Source organism: Corylus avellana, chromosome ca11, assembly GCF_901000735.1.
Source record: "Corylus avellana chromosome ca11, CavTom2PMs-1.0".
Classification (NCBI taxonomy): domain Eukaryota; kingdom Viridiplantae; phylum Streptophyta; class Magnoliopsida; order Fagales; family Betulaceae; genus Corylus; species Corylus avellana.
Window position 1 is genome coordinate 7,737,692 of NC_081551.1, and position 15,317 is coordinate 7,753,008.

At 37.4% G+C, this 15,317-nt stretch overlaps 3 protein-coding genes across 3 annotated transcripts in view; all 3 read right to left on the bottom strand.

Moving 5' to 3' along the window:
• The window catches only part of LOC132164991 (receptor-like protein EIX2), a 5,648-nt gene extending 3,657 nt beyond the window's left edge, over positions 1-1,991 (bottom strand). Inside the window, exon 1 of the mRNA XM_059575506.1 lies at positions 1,524-1,991. Coding sequence (XP_059431489.1) covers positions 1,524-1,991 — 468 coding nt within the window. The remainder of the gene's footprint in view (positions 1-1,523) is intronic.
• A 492-nt stretch (positions 1,992-2,483) lies between these two features.
• On the bottom strand, positions 2,484-4,076 carry LOC132166755 (receptor-like protein EIX2). Its single transcript, XM_059577630.1, has 2 exons — positions 2,720-4,076; positions 2,484-2,609 (listed from the first exon to the last, which is right to left on the bottom strand). The coding sequence occupies exons 1-2, from the start codon at positions 3,976-3,978 to the stop codon at positions 2,606-2,608; spliced, it is 1,263 nt and encodes a 420-aa protein (XP_059433613.1). The 5' UTR covers positions 3,979-4,076; the 3' UTR covers positions 2,484-2,605.
• Positions 4,077-4,097: 21 nt separating this feature from the next.
• Positions 4,098-5,796, bottom strand: LOC132164992 (receptor-like protein EIX1). Its single transcript, XM_059575507.1, has 2 exons — positions 4,235-5,796; positions 4,098-4,146 (listed from the first exon to the last, which is right to left on the bottom strand). The coding sequence occupies exons 1-2, from the start codon at positions 5,794-5,796 to the stop codon at positions 4,098-4,100; spliced, it is 1,611 nt and encodes a 536-aa protein (XP_059431490.1).
• Positions 5,797-15,317: the final 9,521 nt, after the last annotated feature.

Below are 15,317 nucleotides of genomic sequence, written 5' to 3' on the forward strand. Positions count from 1 at the left end.
AGGCCAGCCCATATTATTAAATTAATTTTTTAATTTTTAATTATTTTATTTTATATTTATTTTTTAAAATATAAATAATATTTTATTATTTTCTTTTGAGTGGGACACATGGCGATATTTATACGGTTGAATGGAATTCGATGGTTGAAATTGACAAAAAAATTGGCTAACAATTTTGAAGGAATAGCTGGGATCCTAATCCTTCCTATCCCTCCCCTTATTTTCCCTGTTGTAGCTGCTCCCCCGAGCTGGAGAGGAAAGCTAACATCACAATCAATATATGAAATCCTGATACTTGTTTTGAGTTTTGTTGTATACATATATAATAGAACTAACTTATCTACCAAAAAAAAAAAACACTCGTTTTTGTTTTGTTAGAATGCTTTGATAGCATGTTAGAATAATGGAGAGAATAAAGAGCGGAAGCATAAGGGAAAGCGGAAACATACTAAGGACTACATTGTATTGAGTCTTCTTATCTAATCTAATGATAATGAATACATAGGCCTCTATTTATAGAGAGGCAAGTAACCTAATAGACTAAGGAAAAGAAAACCTAATAGACTAAGAAAATGTAAACCTAGTAGACTAATAATACCTAAAAAAGTAAATAACAAGTAAATAACCCTAACAGAATATTCTTAGCATCCCCCCTCAAACTCAATGTGTAGGGTAAAAGAAAATGGAAAGAAAAATGAATTTGTTGAAAAAGCTGCTTGTGCCGAAAGAGTTGCCAGAGTGACGGCCGGAGTTGGACGGCCGAAGGCGGTGCACAGAGGCTGGCGGCGGTAGAACCCGGTTCTAACCAGTTGGGTTGAAAATCTTGGATCAGGGTGATTTCTCAAATACTCCAATATCCCCCCTCAAACTCAAGGTTTGGGAAAAAGAAAGGGATTTTTTTTTTAGGTCCGCCGGAAAACTCACCGGAGGAGGTCGGAGTTGGGAGGTCGAAGGCATTGCACGGTGGCTGGCAGCGGCAGCTTGTGGCTGAGGGTGGCTGCTGGATGGGCTGAAGCCTTGGATCCATTCCAAAATTTGGGCTTAAAGCCTTGAAGAAATTGGGCCAGTTAAAAGGGCCAATATTTTTGCAAGAAAACCCATGGACCATTAAAATGCTTGACCCAAAAATTATGTGAATCGGGTCTAATCCGATGGATCGGGTTAACAAATTTGGATTGGTTTGGAGAGCTTGACCTGGTGACCCAGTTTAGGAACCGGTATTAGACCGGGTTGGGGAGATCCGATTTGAGCTCGATGACCCGGTTGGAACCGGTTTGAATCGGGTTGAAGAGAGCTTGACCCGGTGACCCAGTTTAGGAACCGGTATTGGACGGGGTTGTGGAGATCTGATTTTAGCCTGATGACCCGGTTGGAACCAATTTTGGATCGGGTCGAAAATGGTTGGATCCGAATCATATTGATTTTTTTTTTCTCTCTCGAAGCTGACATGTGGCAGAGGAACAGGGGCTGACGTGGCGGCACCTTTGGAGGACACATGGCTGCTGAGGAGAGAGCAGAAGTACTGGCGTGTGTGATGCACGCCCCAGGCTGGCGGCCGCGTGAGGCGCGTGTGCCTCACACGCCAGGAGGGTAGACTGGCGCGTGGACGTGTGAAGCCCAGGCGCAGAAGCCCTTGCTGGAGCGTGGAGGCGCATTGATACTCCAATGGCGGCGATCTCGATGGATTTGGGATCACCGGGGATAGATCTATCGAACGGAGCAAGAACCACGAAGATCCGACATGGGTGGAGGAGCGGCAGCCACACGTGGAGGCGCGTTGGAGAGATGGCAGTTTCTGAGGGCGGAGCGTGGAGGCGCGTGCAATGCTGGAATAGGCTAAGATTGCGTAGATCCACCGTTCTGGGGCCGAGACACCACTTTTGGTGGTTATTTCGCCAAGAGGAGTCATGGTGGCGGGGCGATTGGCTTAGGCAGAAACTGCTGGAGGAGCGTGAAGGAGCTCGGAGGGCTGATGGCGGCAGATCTTCCATAGATCTGTAGATCTAAAGGAGTGGAAGAGATTTTCAGCAAAAAAAAACCACTTGGCGGCGCACCGATGACCTGATTTGGGAGGTCGCCGGAGGGAGTGCCAGATTGTAAGCGGAAAACCGTTTGGCGGCGCACTGACGACCGGAATTGGGAGGTCGCCGAAGGGAGAGCCGAAAAACGTTAAAGACGTTTATTGAAGGCCACAAAAGGCGGCTCTGATACCATATTAGAATGTTTTGATAGCATGTTAAAATAATGGAGAGATATAGAGAGCAAAAGCATAAGGGAAAGCGGAAACACACTAAGTACTACATTGTATTGAGTCTTCTTATCTAATCTAATGATAATGAATACAGAGACCTCTATTTATAGAGAGGCAAGTAACCTAATAGATTAAGGAAAGGTAAACTTAGTAGACTAAGGAAATGTAAACCTAATAGACTAATAATACCTAAGGAAATAACTAACAAGTAAATAACCCTAACATAATATTCTTTAACATGTTTATTTAGAATTTTGGCACACACTACATTAGCTACTACATTGATGTTTGATACCCTCCATGAAAAACAGTCTTTACTTCACCTCGTATCTCCATTCCTCAATGTTCAGTTGTTCACCTACATATAGAAATGGAAAAAAAATAATAATAATATATATAGAGCTCTATATATGTGCAGCATGCCTTTGTAAGAAATTATCATCCACAGAGAAGAAAGAAATTGGTTACCAGCTCCATTCCATGGGGTTGCGCCTAGTCCTGGAGGTTCTATTTGGCGTAGCCACCTTCTCTTTGAAGACTGAAATTGTCCTCTCCTTCACATTATCCACGAAGCTGAAATAAGCTTCCCTCCATTTCTTCTTCAACATCATCACACCAAGAACTCCCCATAATCCACTCACGTACCCTGCAGACATACAGATGTAAAGCCATTCTATTTTGGATTCGTTTCCCGCTCCTTCATTGCCAGCTTCAGGCGGCGGCGGCGGGTCGGGGCTCGCACACTTGGGTAGCGGAAAGCCACAGAGTTGAGGGTTGCCAAAGTAACTGGAAGGATCAAAGGTCTGCAGCTGATAGCCTGATGGAATTTGTCCTGACAGGTTGTTGTAGGACATGTTCAAATGGCTTAGAGAAGTGAGCGCAGAGATTGTTTGTGGAATTGTTCCAGAGAGCTGGTTTCTTGAAAAGTCCAGGGACTCCAATGACCTTATGTTGCCAATCATGTCAGGGATTCTCCCTGTCAAATGGTTGTCGGACAAGTTCAATCCGTGTAGTACTGTCAGGTTTGTTAACTCCTCCGGGATGGTTCCGACCAGTTTATTATGGGAAAGATCCATGTTGATTAGGTATTTGAGCGTCTTGGTGTACTCGAGCTGTTTCCCTTTCATGAACTGAACCATGTTTTCGCCATAAGTAGTTGACCATTTATACAGACCAATGTCACTCATTGCTGCATACCCAGAAGTCATGCCCCCCAAATTGCCAAAACAGAGAGGGATTGTTCCTAGTAGATTGTTGTCTGCGAGGTCAAGCACCCGAAGCTCAATAAGGTGACATATTTCTAAAGGAATTGTCCCATCAAACTTATTTGATCGCAGGCGAAGAATTTCAAGGCCCGACATGCTCTCTCCAATCCATCTGGGAATATTTCCAGATAATCGATTTTCACCACCATCGAAAATAACCATGCTTGTACAATTGCGTAGGGGCGACGGCAGCTCTCCATGAAGACTGTTGTTGTTCAAATGCAAAGACTGCAGTGATGTTGCATTTCCAATTGAGGCTGGGATGACCCCAGAAAGCTTGTTGGCTGAAAAGTCTAGAACAACCAAGATCTGGAAATCGCTCCAACAATCTGGGATGTCGCCAGATAGCATGTTTTTGGAGAGATCAAGAACTCGCAGGGTATTTACTCTGCACAATGAGTCTGGGATAGAACCGGTTATTTGATTGCCAGAGAGAAGGAAGTTGTCCAGTGTGGGCGTCATGGTGCCAATATCTTCTGGAATTCGACCAGAAATTAAGTTGTTAGTGAGATCCAACCTATTTAGAATAGAAGGAAAAGTTGGCAAGGGGCCTTCAAATTTGTTGGAGCTCAAGTACAGATTCATGTAGAAAGAATCTGGTTTGGAAAATGTGGGCAGTTTGCCCCTGATCTGGTTTAAGGATAGGTCCAAATAGGAAAAGTTGAGGTTTGGAAGCCACTGCGGCAGAACATCTGCGATGCTTGTGTTGGAGAGATACAAGGTAATGACTCTTTTCTGCATCCGGAGCCAAGGTGGAAATTGAGGCCCAATATTGCAAGATCTCATGTTTATGTAATTGACTTGAAATGGGGGCAACCAGTCTGATTTTATTCTCAAAGCCAAAGAGTTGACACCAATGTCAAATTCTTCTAATCTTGAGAGGTTGGCAAGGTGGGCTTCTGTCATGGTTCCTTGCAAGAAATTGGTGTTCATGAGTAATTTCTCAAGCAGCGAAAGTTGCCCAAATGATTCTGGAACTGTTCCATTGAGATGATTACGAGAAAAATCCAACATTCTCAACTTTGTCAATGCCCCATATGATTCTGGAATGGGACCAAAGAATGAGTTGTTGGCAAGATCAAGGATTTTTAGGTTCGAAAATTGTGAAAACCAATCAGGCAAAGGACTTCTAACTCTGTTCCATCTCAAACTCAGTTTCTCTAGACTGCTCCCTATGCACCCAGATGCATCTTTAGAAGGCTCTGCTATTGTTTCGTTTAATCTGTTCATGGTTAAATCTAACACTTCCAAGCTACAAAGATTCCACAAAGAACTTGGTATGCCTCCCTCTAATGAATTAAACGACAGGTCTAGGACTACAAGAGAACTGAGATTCCCCAAACCATTTGGAATTTCGCCTGTCAAATTATTATTGCCAAGATTGAGATGCACAAGTCTTTCCAGGCTAGTCAACCAAGGAGGAATTGTAAAACCAAAGACATTGGCTGAAAGATCAAGGACTTTCAGCGCACGCATGTGCTTGATATTATCAGGAATAGGACCTTGCAGTGCGTTTACACTAATGTCAAAGTGTTGAAGAAGCGTGGAATTGACATAATCGTGGAACATATTAACATGATGATCACCATCACCAAGTCCACACGATGACAAACGTAAATCAGCCAAAAGGGTAAGCTTGTTGAGTACCTGAACAATGTCAGAGGCGTTCTGGAGGTTCATCCAGCTCATGTCAAGGATTTCCAGAGATGGAAGACGGGAAAGCCATTGGAGGTTGCTGGCAGATAGCTGAAACTCGTATTCGCTTGCACCACTGCTAAGATCAAGAGCATGCAGCCCAGACAGATCACCAAGTTCATCAGGAACAACCCCGTTAAACCGCGCATTCGAAAGATTAAGATATCTCAGTCTTTGCATTGAGCCAAAGAAAGTGGGAATTTGGCTTCCCATGAAATCGTTCCAGCTCAAATCCAGGTGCTCCAAATATTTCAACTCCAGCAAAGAAGGGTCGACAGCGTTGGCTTTCAACTGGTCGGAAACTTCAAGGATGTATCCAAACAAATCTGGATAGACAGAGTTTTGGAGGTCAAGCATGACAACATTTCCAGTGCTGTTGTTGCAGCTAACTCCTTCCCATTTGCAGCAGTCATTGCCCGTCCACGAAGCGAGCCGATTGAGGTTGCCGGAAAGGCTGTCTTTGAACTGCAGAAGCGCCAATCTTTCTGCTTCTATGCAGGTTGCACAGCAGCAGAAGTTTGAGATTTGTAGAAGAAAAGGAATTACAGCGGCAAGAACAGTATAGGAGGAGTAGTAGCGCCCCATGTTCAAAGTTGCTGTCATTAATGGCTGAATCATTGTATATTTATCCCATGATTATGATGGGAGTGGCTTAATTAACACGATTTTGAGTCTGCAAGTCGGTCAACTGATTTTGGAAGTTGGTTGCTATAAAATATAAATATTTTTTATCCTTGCTTGAAACGCAATCAAAATGTCTGCTGATGCGCAGTGTTAACACTATATCCACTTTCTATTTTCTATATATATATATATATATATATAGAATGTATGCACATTCAACTTCTCATTATATCAGCCTGCATGATTTTGTATTTGCGATAAACAAGTTGAAGGGTGAGTGGTATTAGTTGAGGGTGCATGACTAAATTGGAAGGAAATTGTTGTGTGTTTATGGTATCCAAAGGTTAAACCATTTAGTTCAAGTGGGTTTACCGGTTGAGGCTAGTTGATGGGCAGGTGAAGGTCAATTATGGCAGCCATAGGATGCCAAAACGTCGATTCTCGTCTCTGGAAGGATACACAGAAGAAGGGAACCGCTTGATGATAGAAGCTTTGGAGTTATATGGAAAAAAGAAGGCAAAAGTTGGGTTGAAATTTAATGAACCAAAAAGTCAAAGATGAGTCTTGTCAATCCCTCTAGAATTGAAGGGTATTTTTTTTTTGGGTAGTTCTCTAGAATTGAAGTTGTATATATATATATATATATGGGATTAAAAGGAAGGTGGAAAAGAAAAATCAATGAGTGCCCAATTGATACGTCAAAGTTTTTACTATTCAAACAATTATTAAATGGATAAAAATTCATATTGACTAAATTTAGAAGTTGGCAACTTGGCATATATATAGGAGGGAGCCACGGTTGAAACAATTATGTAGTTGCGGAAATTAAATAAATAAAATAATTGGGTGCATGGTGGTAATGCATTCCAAAGTCAATGTACTCTGATAAAGCGACTATAGAGATATAAATAACTTTTAATCATTAAGATAAAGATTATATTATATATATGACTCATAAACTCATGAGACCCTTGTTTCAAGTTGATTTTTTGGAATAAAATAAGGGAAATTGGGTTTATGGATAAAACAACCAGAAGGAGTGGGCACTCCGACAACAAAGCCCACATAATAAATGCAATACCAATTCAAGAACAAATTCTAGACTCGGTGGAAAAAGACCAAACAGCATGCAATATTTCAAGTTGATTTATTAGTTGGTGTCGCACTCTTTAAGTCAGGGGTTACAATTACAAGGAAGCTTCATAATTTTGAAGCAAATATCATCGCATAAACCAATAGATCATCATCAACTACTTTTCCACAAAAATTAGGTTGAAATAAATTGTATTGTAGATGAGACCAATCCCTGGATTTAAGCCTCACGGCGGGCCAGTGAAAATGACGGAAGTACCACTACTTATTCTCTTTTTTTCTTTTTCCGTTTTTTTTTTTAAGTGAGTCGTTCATACGTTAGAAGTTTTGATAAATGATATTTTATATTTTCCAATTGATATGGGATGCTTAATCCATCTTTATATTAATCTTAATTAAAAAATAAATAAAAATTTAAGGGTAAATTGAGATACCATATCCGCTGAGTATGCCATGCTAAAAGAATGTTGGACTAATATATATATAACTATCAATTTTTAAAACGATCCGTAAATTCGGTACAAATTTAATATAAAATTAAATAATTAAGATTGAAAAGTCTAACTAATTTAATTAAATATGTTGGGTTATAGTTCACCTATATAGTCTTATATTCATATTTTGACATGATCTGAACTCGACACGCGACATAATAACAAGTAATTTTTGTCATGACCTACGAATCTGATATGAACTCGATACAAAATTAGAGAGCTAAAATTAAAAAGCTTAATACATTTAATTAACTTAATCAAATTAAAATTAACCAATATAATTTTACATACATGCATCGACACAACGAGACACAAATACAAATTGTCATCCATTAATACAGGAGAGAGAGAGATGGGCGTAGACTTGGACTGGCGCAAAGTGGGAGCGGTCCTTCGACGTTGTAGAAGTAGCATTTTGGAGCGATACCTCGTTGTTTTGGGGAAGAGTCAAATATGGGGCCGCGAATGGGAAGGTTGGCGCGCACTCGCCAAATTGGAAAGAATGCTCATACCCAATACATCAAATTTGGATGATTTCCTACATTTAATGTCAATTTTTATCAATTTATACCCAATAATAATGTCAAGTAGAACCTCAATGACGTAGATTATAATATCTTAAAAACAAAATTTATTTCTATTTCCAATGAAGCTCTAATCAACTATGTGGGTGAACCGAACCTAAATGAACGTGGGAACATTTAATTAGTTATATTTGATGGATATTTTTATTATTTTATTTTTTGAAATGATAAAAATATCCCTCAAATATAATTAGGGAAAAAGCTTCTCCAACTAATAGTTGTTTTTAAAAGAGTCACACGATGTTCAAAATGTGCTAAACTCACCCATCAAACTACCAAAATGTGTGAAAAAAAAAAAAAAACCACATTTTTTTATATTCCAATAATACCCTTATTCTTTTAAAAACTAAAATAAAAAACTAAAAATTGATTTTTTTTTAAAAAAAAGAAAAAAGGAAAAGGGGCGGCTTTCCTTTAATATATATATATATATATATATTAAAAATGACACGTGTCACCCTTTTTATTGGCGTTGACGTCACATTTAACCGAATTCGTCACATTTTTTAAAGGAATTTGACTCCAGGACTAAATTGTATTTTTTTTAATATCTCACAAATCTTTGATTTTATGAAAATATGATATTAAGCGATTTGTAATTTAGATTAAATACAATGACTAATTATTTATTTATTCCAAAAAAACATTTCTTTTTGTATTTATTCGGCCATTGGTTTTTTCTTTTTCTTTTTAATTTTTTTTTATTATTTAATTATTTAAAAGAATAGGGGTAAAAAAAAAAATATAAGTGGCGTTTTTGATACATTTTGGTAGTTTGATGGGCTACTTTAGTACCATTTGAACATTGTGAGGCTCTATCGCAAATAACTGTTAGTTTGGAGGGCTTCTTATATTTTTCTCATATAACTAACTAAATATTCTCATGTTCAAATCAACTACAGAGAATTCTAATTCGGGTAAATGATTTATTTGAACTTTATCATGCCTCTACTGACTTCCAAAAAAAATTATGTAATCCTTTTATATGCATGACAAGAAGGAGAACATAAGGACGTATTTCTTCTCAAAATGCTTTTTCAATTCATTTATGTTTTTCTTTTTGTTTAGTTATAGTTTTTTCTTTTTTATTTTTTATTTTTTATATTCAACAATGGGAAGAGGGTTAAGGAAAAAAAAAAAAAACCCAAACGGGGTGGGGGACGTGGGCTCCCAACAACAACACTCAAATGGAAAAGACAATACAGAGATAAAAACAACCATAGGAAATGAAACCAAAAAGAATCTAGGCCTTGCTAAGGGCCGCAAGAAGCGGTAGACAAAGGCAAAAGGGCTCGGTTAGAAGCCATACGAGGTAAAGACAATTGGTTGTTGCAGGGGAAGTATTGCTAGAACTGAATGGGATTCATTGACTAAGAGCAGACACTGGCTACAAAAGTCTCTACTATCAGATCAATCCACAAAAGAGTTGGGATACAGTAACCCAAACAACACAAAAAAGACAGTAAAACACAAAAATAGCTGCGAAAACACAACACTTCCAATATTAATAGTCATTGTTGCACCACCACCATCTTTTTTCAAGTTACCATTAATTAATGAAATTAAAAATATTTAGATATGAAGAAGAAGACATGCTAAAGAAAATAGAATGCACTAAAAAACTTGCATTTTTTATTTGTAGAAATTGTACAATATAGTAACTACATAATCACAATCCCCTTGGGTGGACAATTAAAAAAAAAAAAAAAACATAATCACAAAATATTTCTATCATATTTACGATAGCTAATATGATAGCAAATATTGCAATACTATGCGGAGAATAATTTCTTAATACGTTGAGAATATTATGAAAATATCCTATCACAAATATTGTAATACAGTAACGTATGATATAGACTATACTAACATCCCCCTCAAACTCTCGATGGTGAATCCAACTTTATGTTAGAAATAAGATCACTGAGTTGTCCCAATGGATAAGATTTCGTGAAGATGTGATGCAAGAGAAAATTGACAAAATTGTTATTTTTAATTATGAATGAGTGTTTTAATTTTCCTTTTGAATAAGGATTAGGTTTTCCCTTTTCCATTAGAATTTTTGTTTTCCATTTTCTATTAGGATTAGTTTTTTTCTTTTCTATTAGTATTAGGATTTGGTTTTCCTTTTCAATTAGGTTTGGTTTTCCTTTTCATTGTTACATTAGGAGGTACTTTGCCTATATAAAGGCATCTAGTTTTTGTTATTTTTCAATTCAATATATATTATCAATTAAATTTTAAGTCTTTTAGAGTTATTTCTTTATTTGCTTGTTTGAGGCAATTAGAGACTTTCTCTTCCCTATTTGTTATTTTTTTCTCTTCTTGAATTCTCTTTTCAATATTCAATTCTTAGTTTATGCTGCTATTATACACTGTCAGAACAATTTTAGTTATGCCCAGTGTCAATTGGTATCAAAGCAGCAAACTTTGTAAGCGCCTCTTGTAACTCTACTAACATTTCATCATCTACGCTAGTACCTTCTTCGCATGGCATCAAGGCGTATACAACCCCCTATTCTTCTGCTTCCTCTTGGAATCGAGACATTGATAGGAGATTAGTGCCCTTTTCAATCACTGGTGCACGAATGACTCATTCTCATTGAGGTGCTAACACCACCTTCTTTCCCTTGATGCTCAAGGTATAGGTATTTTGTCGCCCATCAAAGATAACACTTCGATCATAATGCCAAGGCCGGCCTAATAACAAATGACATGTATCCATAGACACTACATCGCACCATGCATTATCAAAATATTTTCTACCAATTGAAAAAACCAAACACCTCCTATCTACTATTACCTGACTCCCTTTTTTCAAATTTGTATGGTTTTGGATGGCGACCAGTCTTTAGCCGAAGCTTTTTAATTGCAATCTCTAACACCGCATTCTTAATCTTCAATTCTTAGTTTATGCTGTTATTATACGCTATCAGAACAATCTTAGTTATGTTTGGCGTCAATTGGTATTAGAGCTTAGTGTTTTCTTGGGATGAATTTTTTTTCATTAGTTTTTCATCACTGGTGGTCATGGTCGACATGGATAGGTTCTGAAATGCCCCAAGTTCTAGAGGTAGAGTGGCTGGAAGCAATTGTAACATATTCTTATTAAAAATTCATTACTCCTACCTTATGTTCACCACAGAAACATAACATCACCAGATTACTAAAAACTCCCATTATTATGAAATCACAAACTTATAATATGCTAGTATTCAAAACTTCATAAGCAATAAAGTTACTAAAACAAAAGTAAACTAATATAGGAAGGTCATATCCTTTCCCGGTGTCAGTGTCCTTCTATGGACTGTATGGTATACAAAAGAACAAAAGTTGTACAGTCTATATAAACAAAAGCTGCACAATCTATGCTTGTCCCAAGTGATCTAGTTTATAATGGCGTCTGAGGCACTACTACTACTACTGTTGTTGCTACTGCTCCTGCTAGACCAGAAAGCAATAAGTCCAAGTGTCCCAGTCATTGGGCCAGATGATCAAGTCTTTATATACTAGGAGGCCCACCGGTACCCCTGACCTCAATACTATGATATATAAAGTCATCTGAAAAATTTCTAGGAAAAATGGGTGAGTTCAACAACTTAGTAAGTAGCCATAACACCAAATGCTATAAAACATGCTATGCATATTTTTATGTCATAATCTCTGTTATGCACAACAATAATTTATGCAGAAAAACATAATTAATAAATAAAGCAAGAATAGCAGGTTAATTATGAAATAAGTAAGCACTTCCTTTTATTTTTCTTTCAAAAATTGTTTTATTTAAGGTCACTCATTGAATTTTTTGCGTCCAAAACAATGTGACTTTTCTTTCAATAACTCACTATATTTCTAACTAGCAATTTCTATCATCTTTCACATTAAGTCTATTTACCTAATTCCATATAAATCTTAATAAAATTACAAATCCTCCTTATCCTTGATACATCATCTTTATTTTAGAGTATAAATTTCGGGGTACTACAGGTTCCGAATGAGGAAGTCCCTGACCATGAGGGCAGTGTACAAGACGTGATGATTGAAAATTTGCAAAGGTAGGTTGCACAGTTAACCCAAAGTCTAGTGGTGCAAAACTTGGAGATGTATTCCAATATTGACGGTCGCAATTCAGAATCAATTTCGAGAACCTGTATCATAAGCCTATTATGGTTCGGGAACAACGTGTTCATGGTGAGTGGCATGAAGACTTAGACTTCAAAGTTGAGCTTCCAAAAATTTCTTGTACTCTCACATCCTTTGTAACACCCCTTGAAAATGAATTAACTGGTAATTGGCCCCATGATTCGGGACAAGATTCAGGGATCTTAACCTCTCCTAAACGAGAGAATACAGCGGAGGACTTTAACTATAGGAAATAAGAAATCAATAACGAAATACTACTATAGGTATTTCGATCATCAAAATATAGGTTACAAACCATAGGATAATTGTCTGAACATAAGATAGTAGATTAACGCCTAATTTTAAGTAAAGCTAACATGATGAAAATCTCAATCATCTCCGCCCATATGGTTCCTCCATCATCCTACAAGGACTTAAGCCAAACTGGGTCCATGTCCTCAAAAATGACTTGGATCAAGTCCTAGGCAAGACTTAAGCCAAACTGGGTCCATGTCCTCAAAAATGACTTGGATCAAGTCCTAGGCCACCACCATTATTTTTTCCAAATCCATCATCTTCTATGCAAGCTAGACCGCACAAATTATACATAATGGAGGGGAAAAATAAAGTGGGTAAGTCCAAAGACTTTGTGAGTAATAATGTCTACAATACCCACGCCATTTAGTGATGAACTCCGTTTGGTAAAGTATGCAACATTTTTTAGGTATGACAGTTATCCATGAATGTAATATAGATATAGTACATGCTATAATCATGAAAATCAGTGATAGTTCAACTGTATGGTCTACCCAAGATATTACCCCTTCTTAGTAAGGTTGGCACTGCCCGAAGGGACCTGTGATACAATGCCTGTGCCCCAACCATTGTACGCTACTATCCATAATACTAGCAGCCCGACCAAGTCTGACCTCAGGTGGCCCATGTTACTAATGATGTACATCCTATAGTGACTGCCTGTTAAGACTGCGCCGTTCACAAAACAACCATTGGATCCAAGGCCCATATAACAACACACACATTTAACCATAAAGTTAACATGTATAGTAAGCCCATGGCCGTTACCCCACACGTACCGGTGTACTATGTCATACGATGCAATTAGTCTTTTCCGTATTTTACATGCATGCTTTTACAAGTCTCATCATCATTATCTTGTTAAGTAGCACATTTTCACAAATGATAGAGTTCATGATTCAACAAAATGTATTTCATGAGAGTTGTAAATATGCATTTTTGATATACAAAATAGTCATGCAATGCGGGAAAAGAAATGGCAAGTATTATGTGAGTTAGTACTCACCCAGAATTACAAGTCCTCTGAAAACTCCTCAAAATGGTTCTGATTCTCCAAAATTGTGGAAAACCTAACTTTAGTCCTAAGTTCACACTGGAACGAACCTAAGACATAAAATATGGGATAGAAAACGTCAGGCTGAGATGATGTTTCTCCTAAAACATCTCTGGGCAAGCACTTGGCCCCTAGGGCAAGCGTTCGACTACAGAGGTCCAAGTAGAACCTCATTTGGTCCAAAGTTCTCCTCAGCTTCCTTGACTGGTCCTAAGGCCACAAAAAAGGTTTCTAATACTTCCTAAGAGTTTAGTGTGTTCATGTGGAAGAAAAGTGACAAAACAAACACAACCAAAGACTCTAAACAAGGAGTTAGGTATTATGCCATATAAACACTCAAAATGAGTTTGGTTGTGAATAGCGACTGAAGGAACACAATTAATCGTGTAAAAAAAAAAAAATAGAGCAACTTCATCCCAAAATCATTCAAGAATTGAGGTAGAGATGAGAAGATCTCTTACAATGTCTAAAATGTGAAAGTGTTTGCATTATGCACATTCATTCTATTGAGAGGTGTAAGAAAAAGAACGGTGGCAGATAGTCCCACGTTGTTTAAAAAAAAATCGAGAAAATATTTCTCATTATACTCCATAGCGTTATCTAAACAAAATTTTTTGATGGTATGAGAAAATTAGGTTTGTACCATTTTGTAAACTTTTTGATAAATATGACTGAGTTCGAAATAATGCTATAACAGATATATCCAAGTGTAACACAAATAATCATCAATAAAGATTACAAAATAACGAGATCTACCTCTTAGTGGGAATTAGGGCAAGACCTCAAATATTATAATGAACCAAATCAAAAGGTGTGGACGAAAAAAACTTATTTTTATTAAAGGATAAATGTGTTTGTTTTCCAAGATGACAAGAAACACAATTAAAAGATTTTAAATCTATTGAAACCTAGATGACCATGAGATTCTAAAAGTTGAACACATGGTAAAGAGACATAACCCAAAGGAGAATGACAACAGCTAGAAGAGGCAGTGAACATAGTGATTGAAGCAGACAAATGAGAGGGAATCTGTAACAAAGAAAGCTCGAAAAGACGTCAAATCTTATGGCATGCCTCAATTAGCTTACCCATCTATGGATCATGCACATCAACACATTTGTTAGAAAATTTTAGCTCCAAAACCTAGATCACGAATTTGTCCAACTGAAGAAGATTTAATGATAACTAGGGAACTAGATATGTGTTATCCACAAATATATTAGGAGAAGAAATACAACCAGTGCAAATGACAGGTAATCGAGAAACATCATTAGTGTAAATGAGAGGATTGTGAGAGAGATTAGAATTTTACGAAAATAAAGGGGGATTAGGGGTCATATGGTTACAACAAGGAAAGTTCATAAACCATGAGCTTTTACCTAAGATGACAAACATGGCAATAGCAGAATGTGACAGAACTTGATGAATTAATGCCGCAACATCAACAATAATGAAAGTAGAGGACTGAGATTGATTCTTAGTGGAAGATAGGTACAAAAGAAGAAGATTGAGCAACTCTTGTTGCCTGCCTGTTGGAAAGGAGCTTGTGACTAATTTTTGTGTTGTAGCTTATGGCATTTAGGGCCGGTTTGGTTTGCGAAATAGACCCTTGGAATGGAATGGTTATTCCTATGAAATAGTCATTCTTTTGTTTGCTAATGGTCTATTCCTATGAATAGTTATTCCAATGGGAATCACTAATACCTTACACACATGAATAGTTATTCCTTTTATTGAGGAATGTAATACATTTTACACAAACACCCATATATATATATATATATATATATATATATTTTAAAAAGTAAAATATAGAAATTA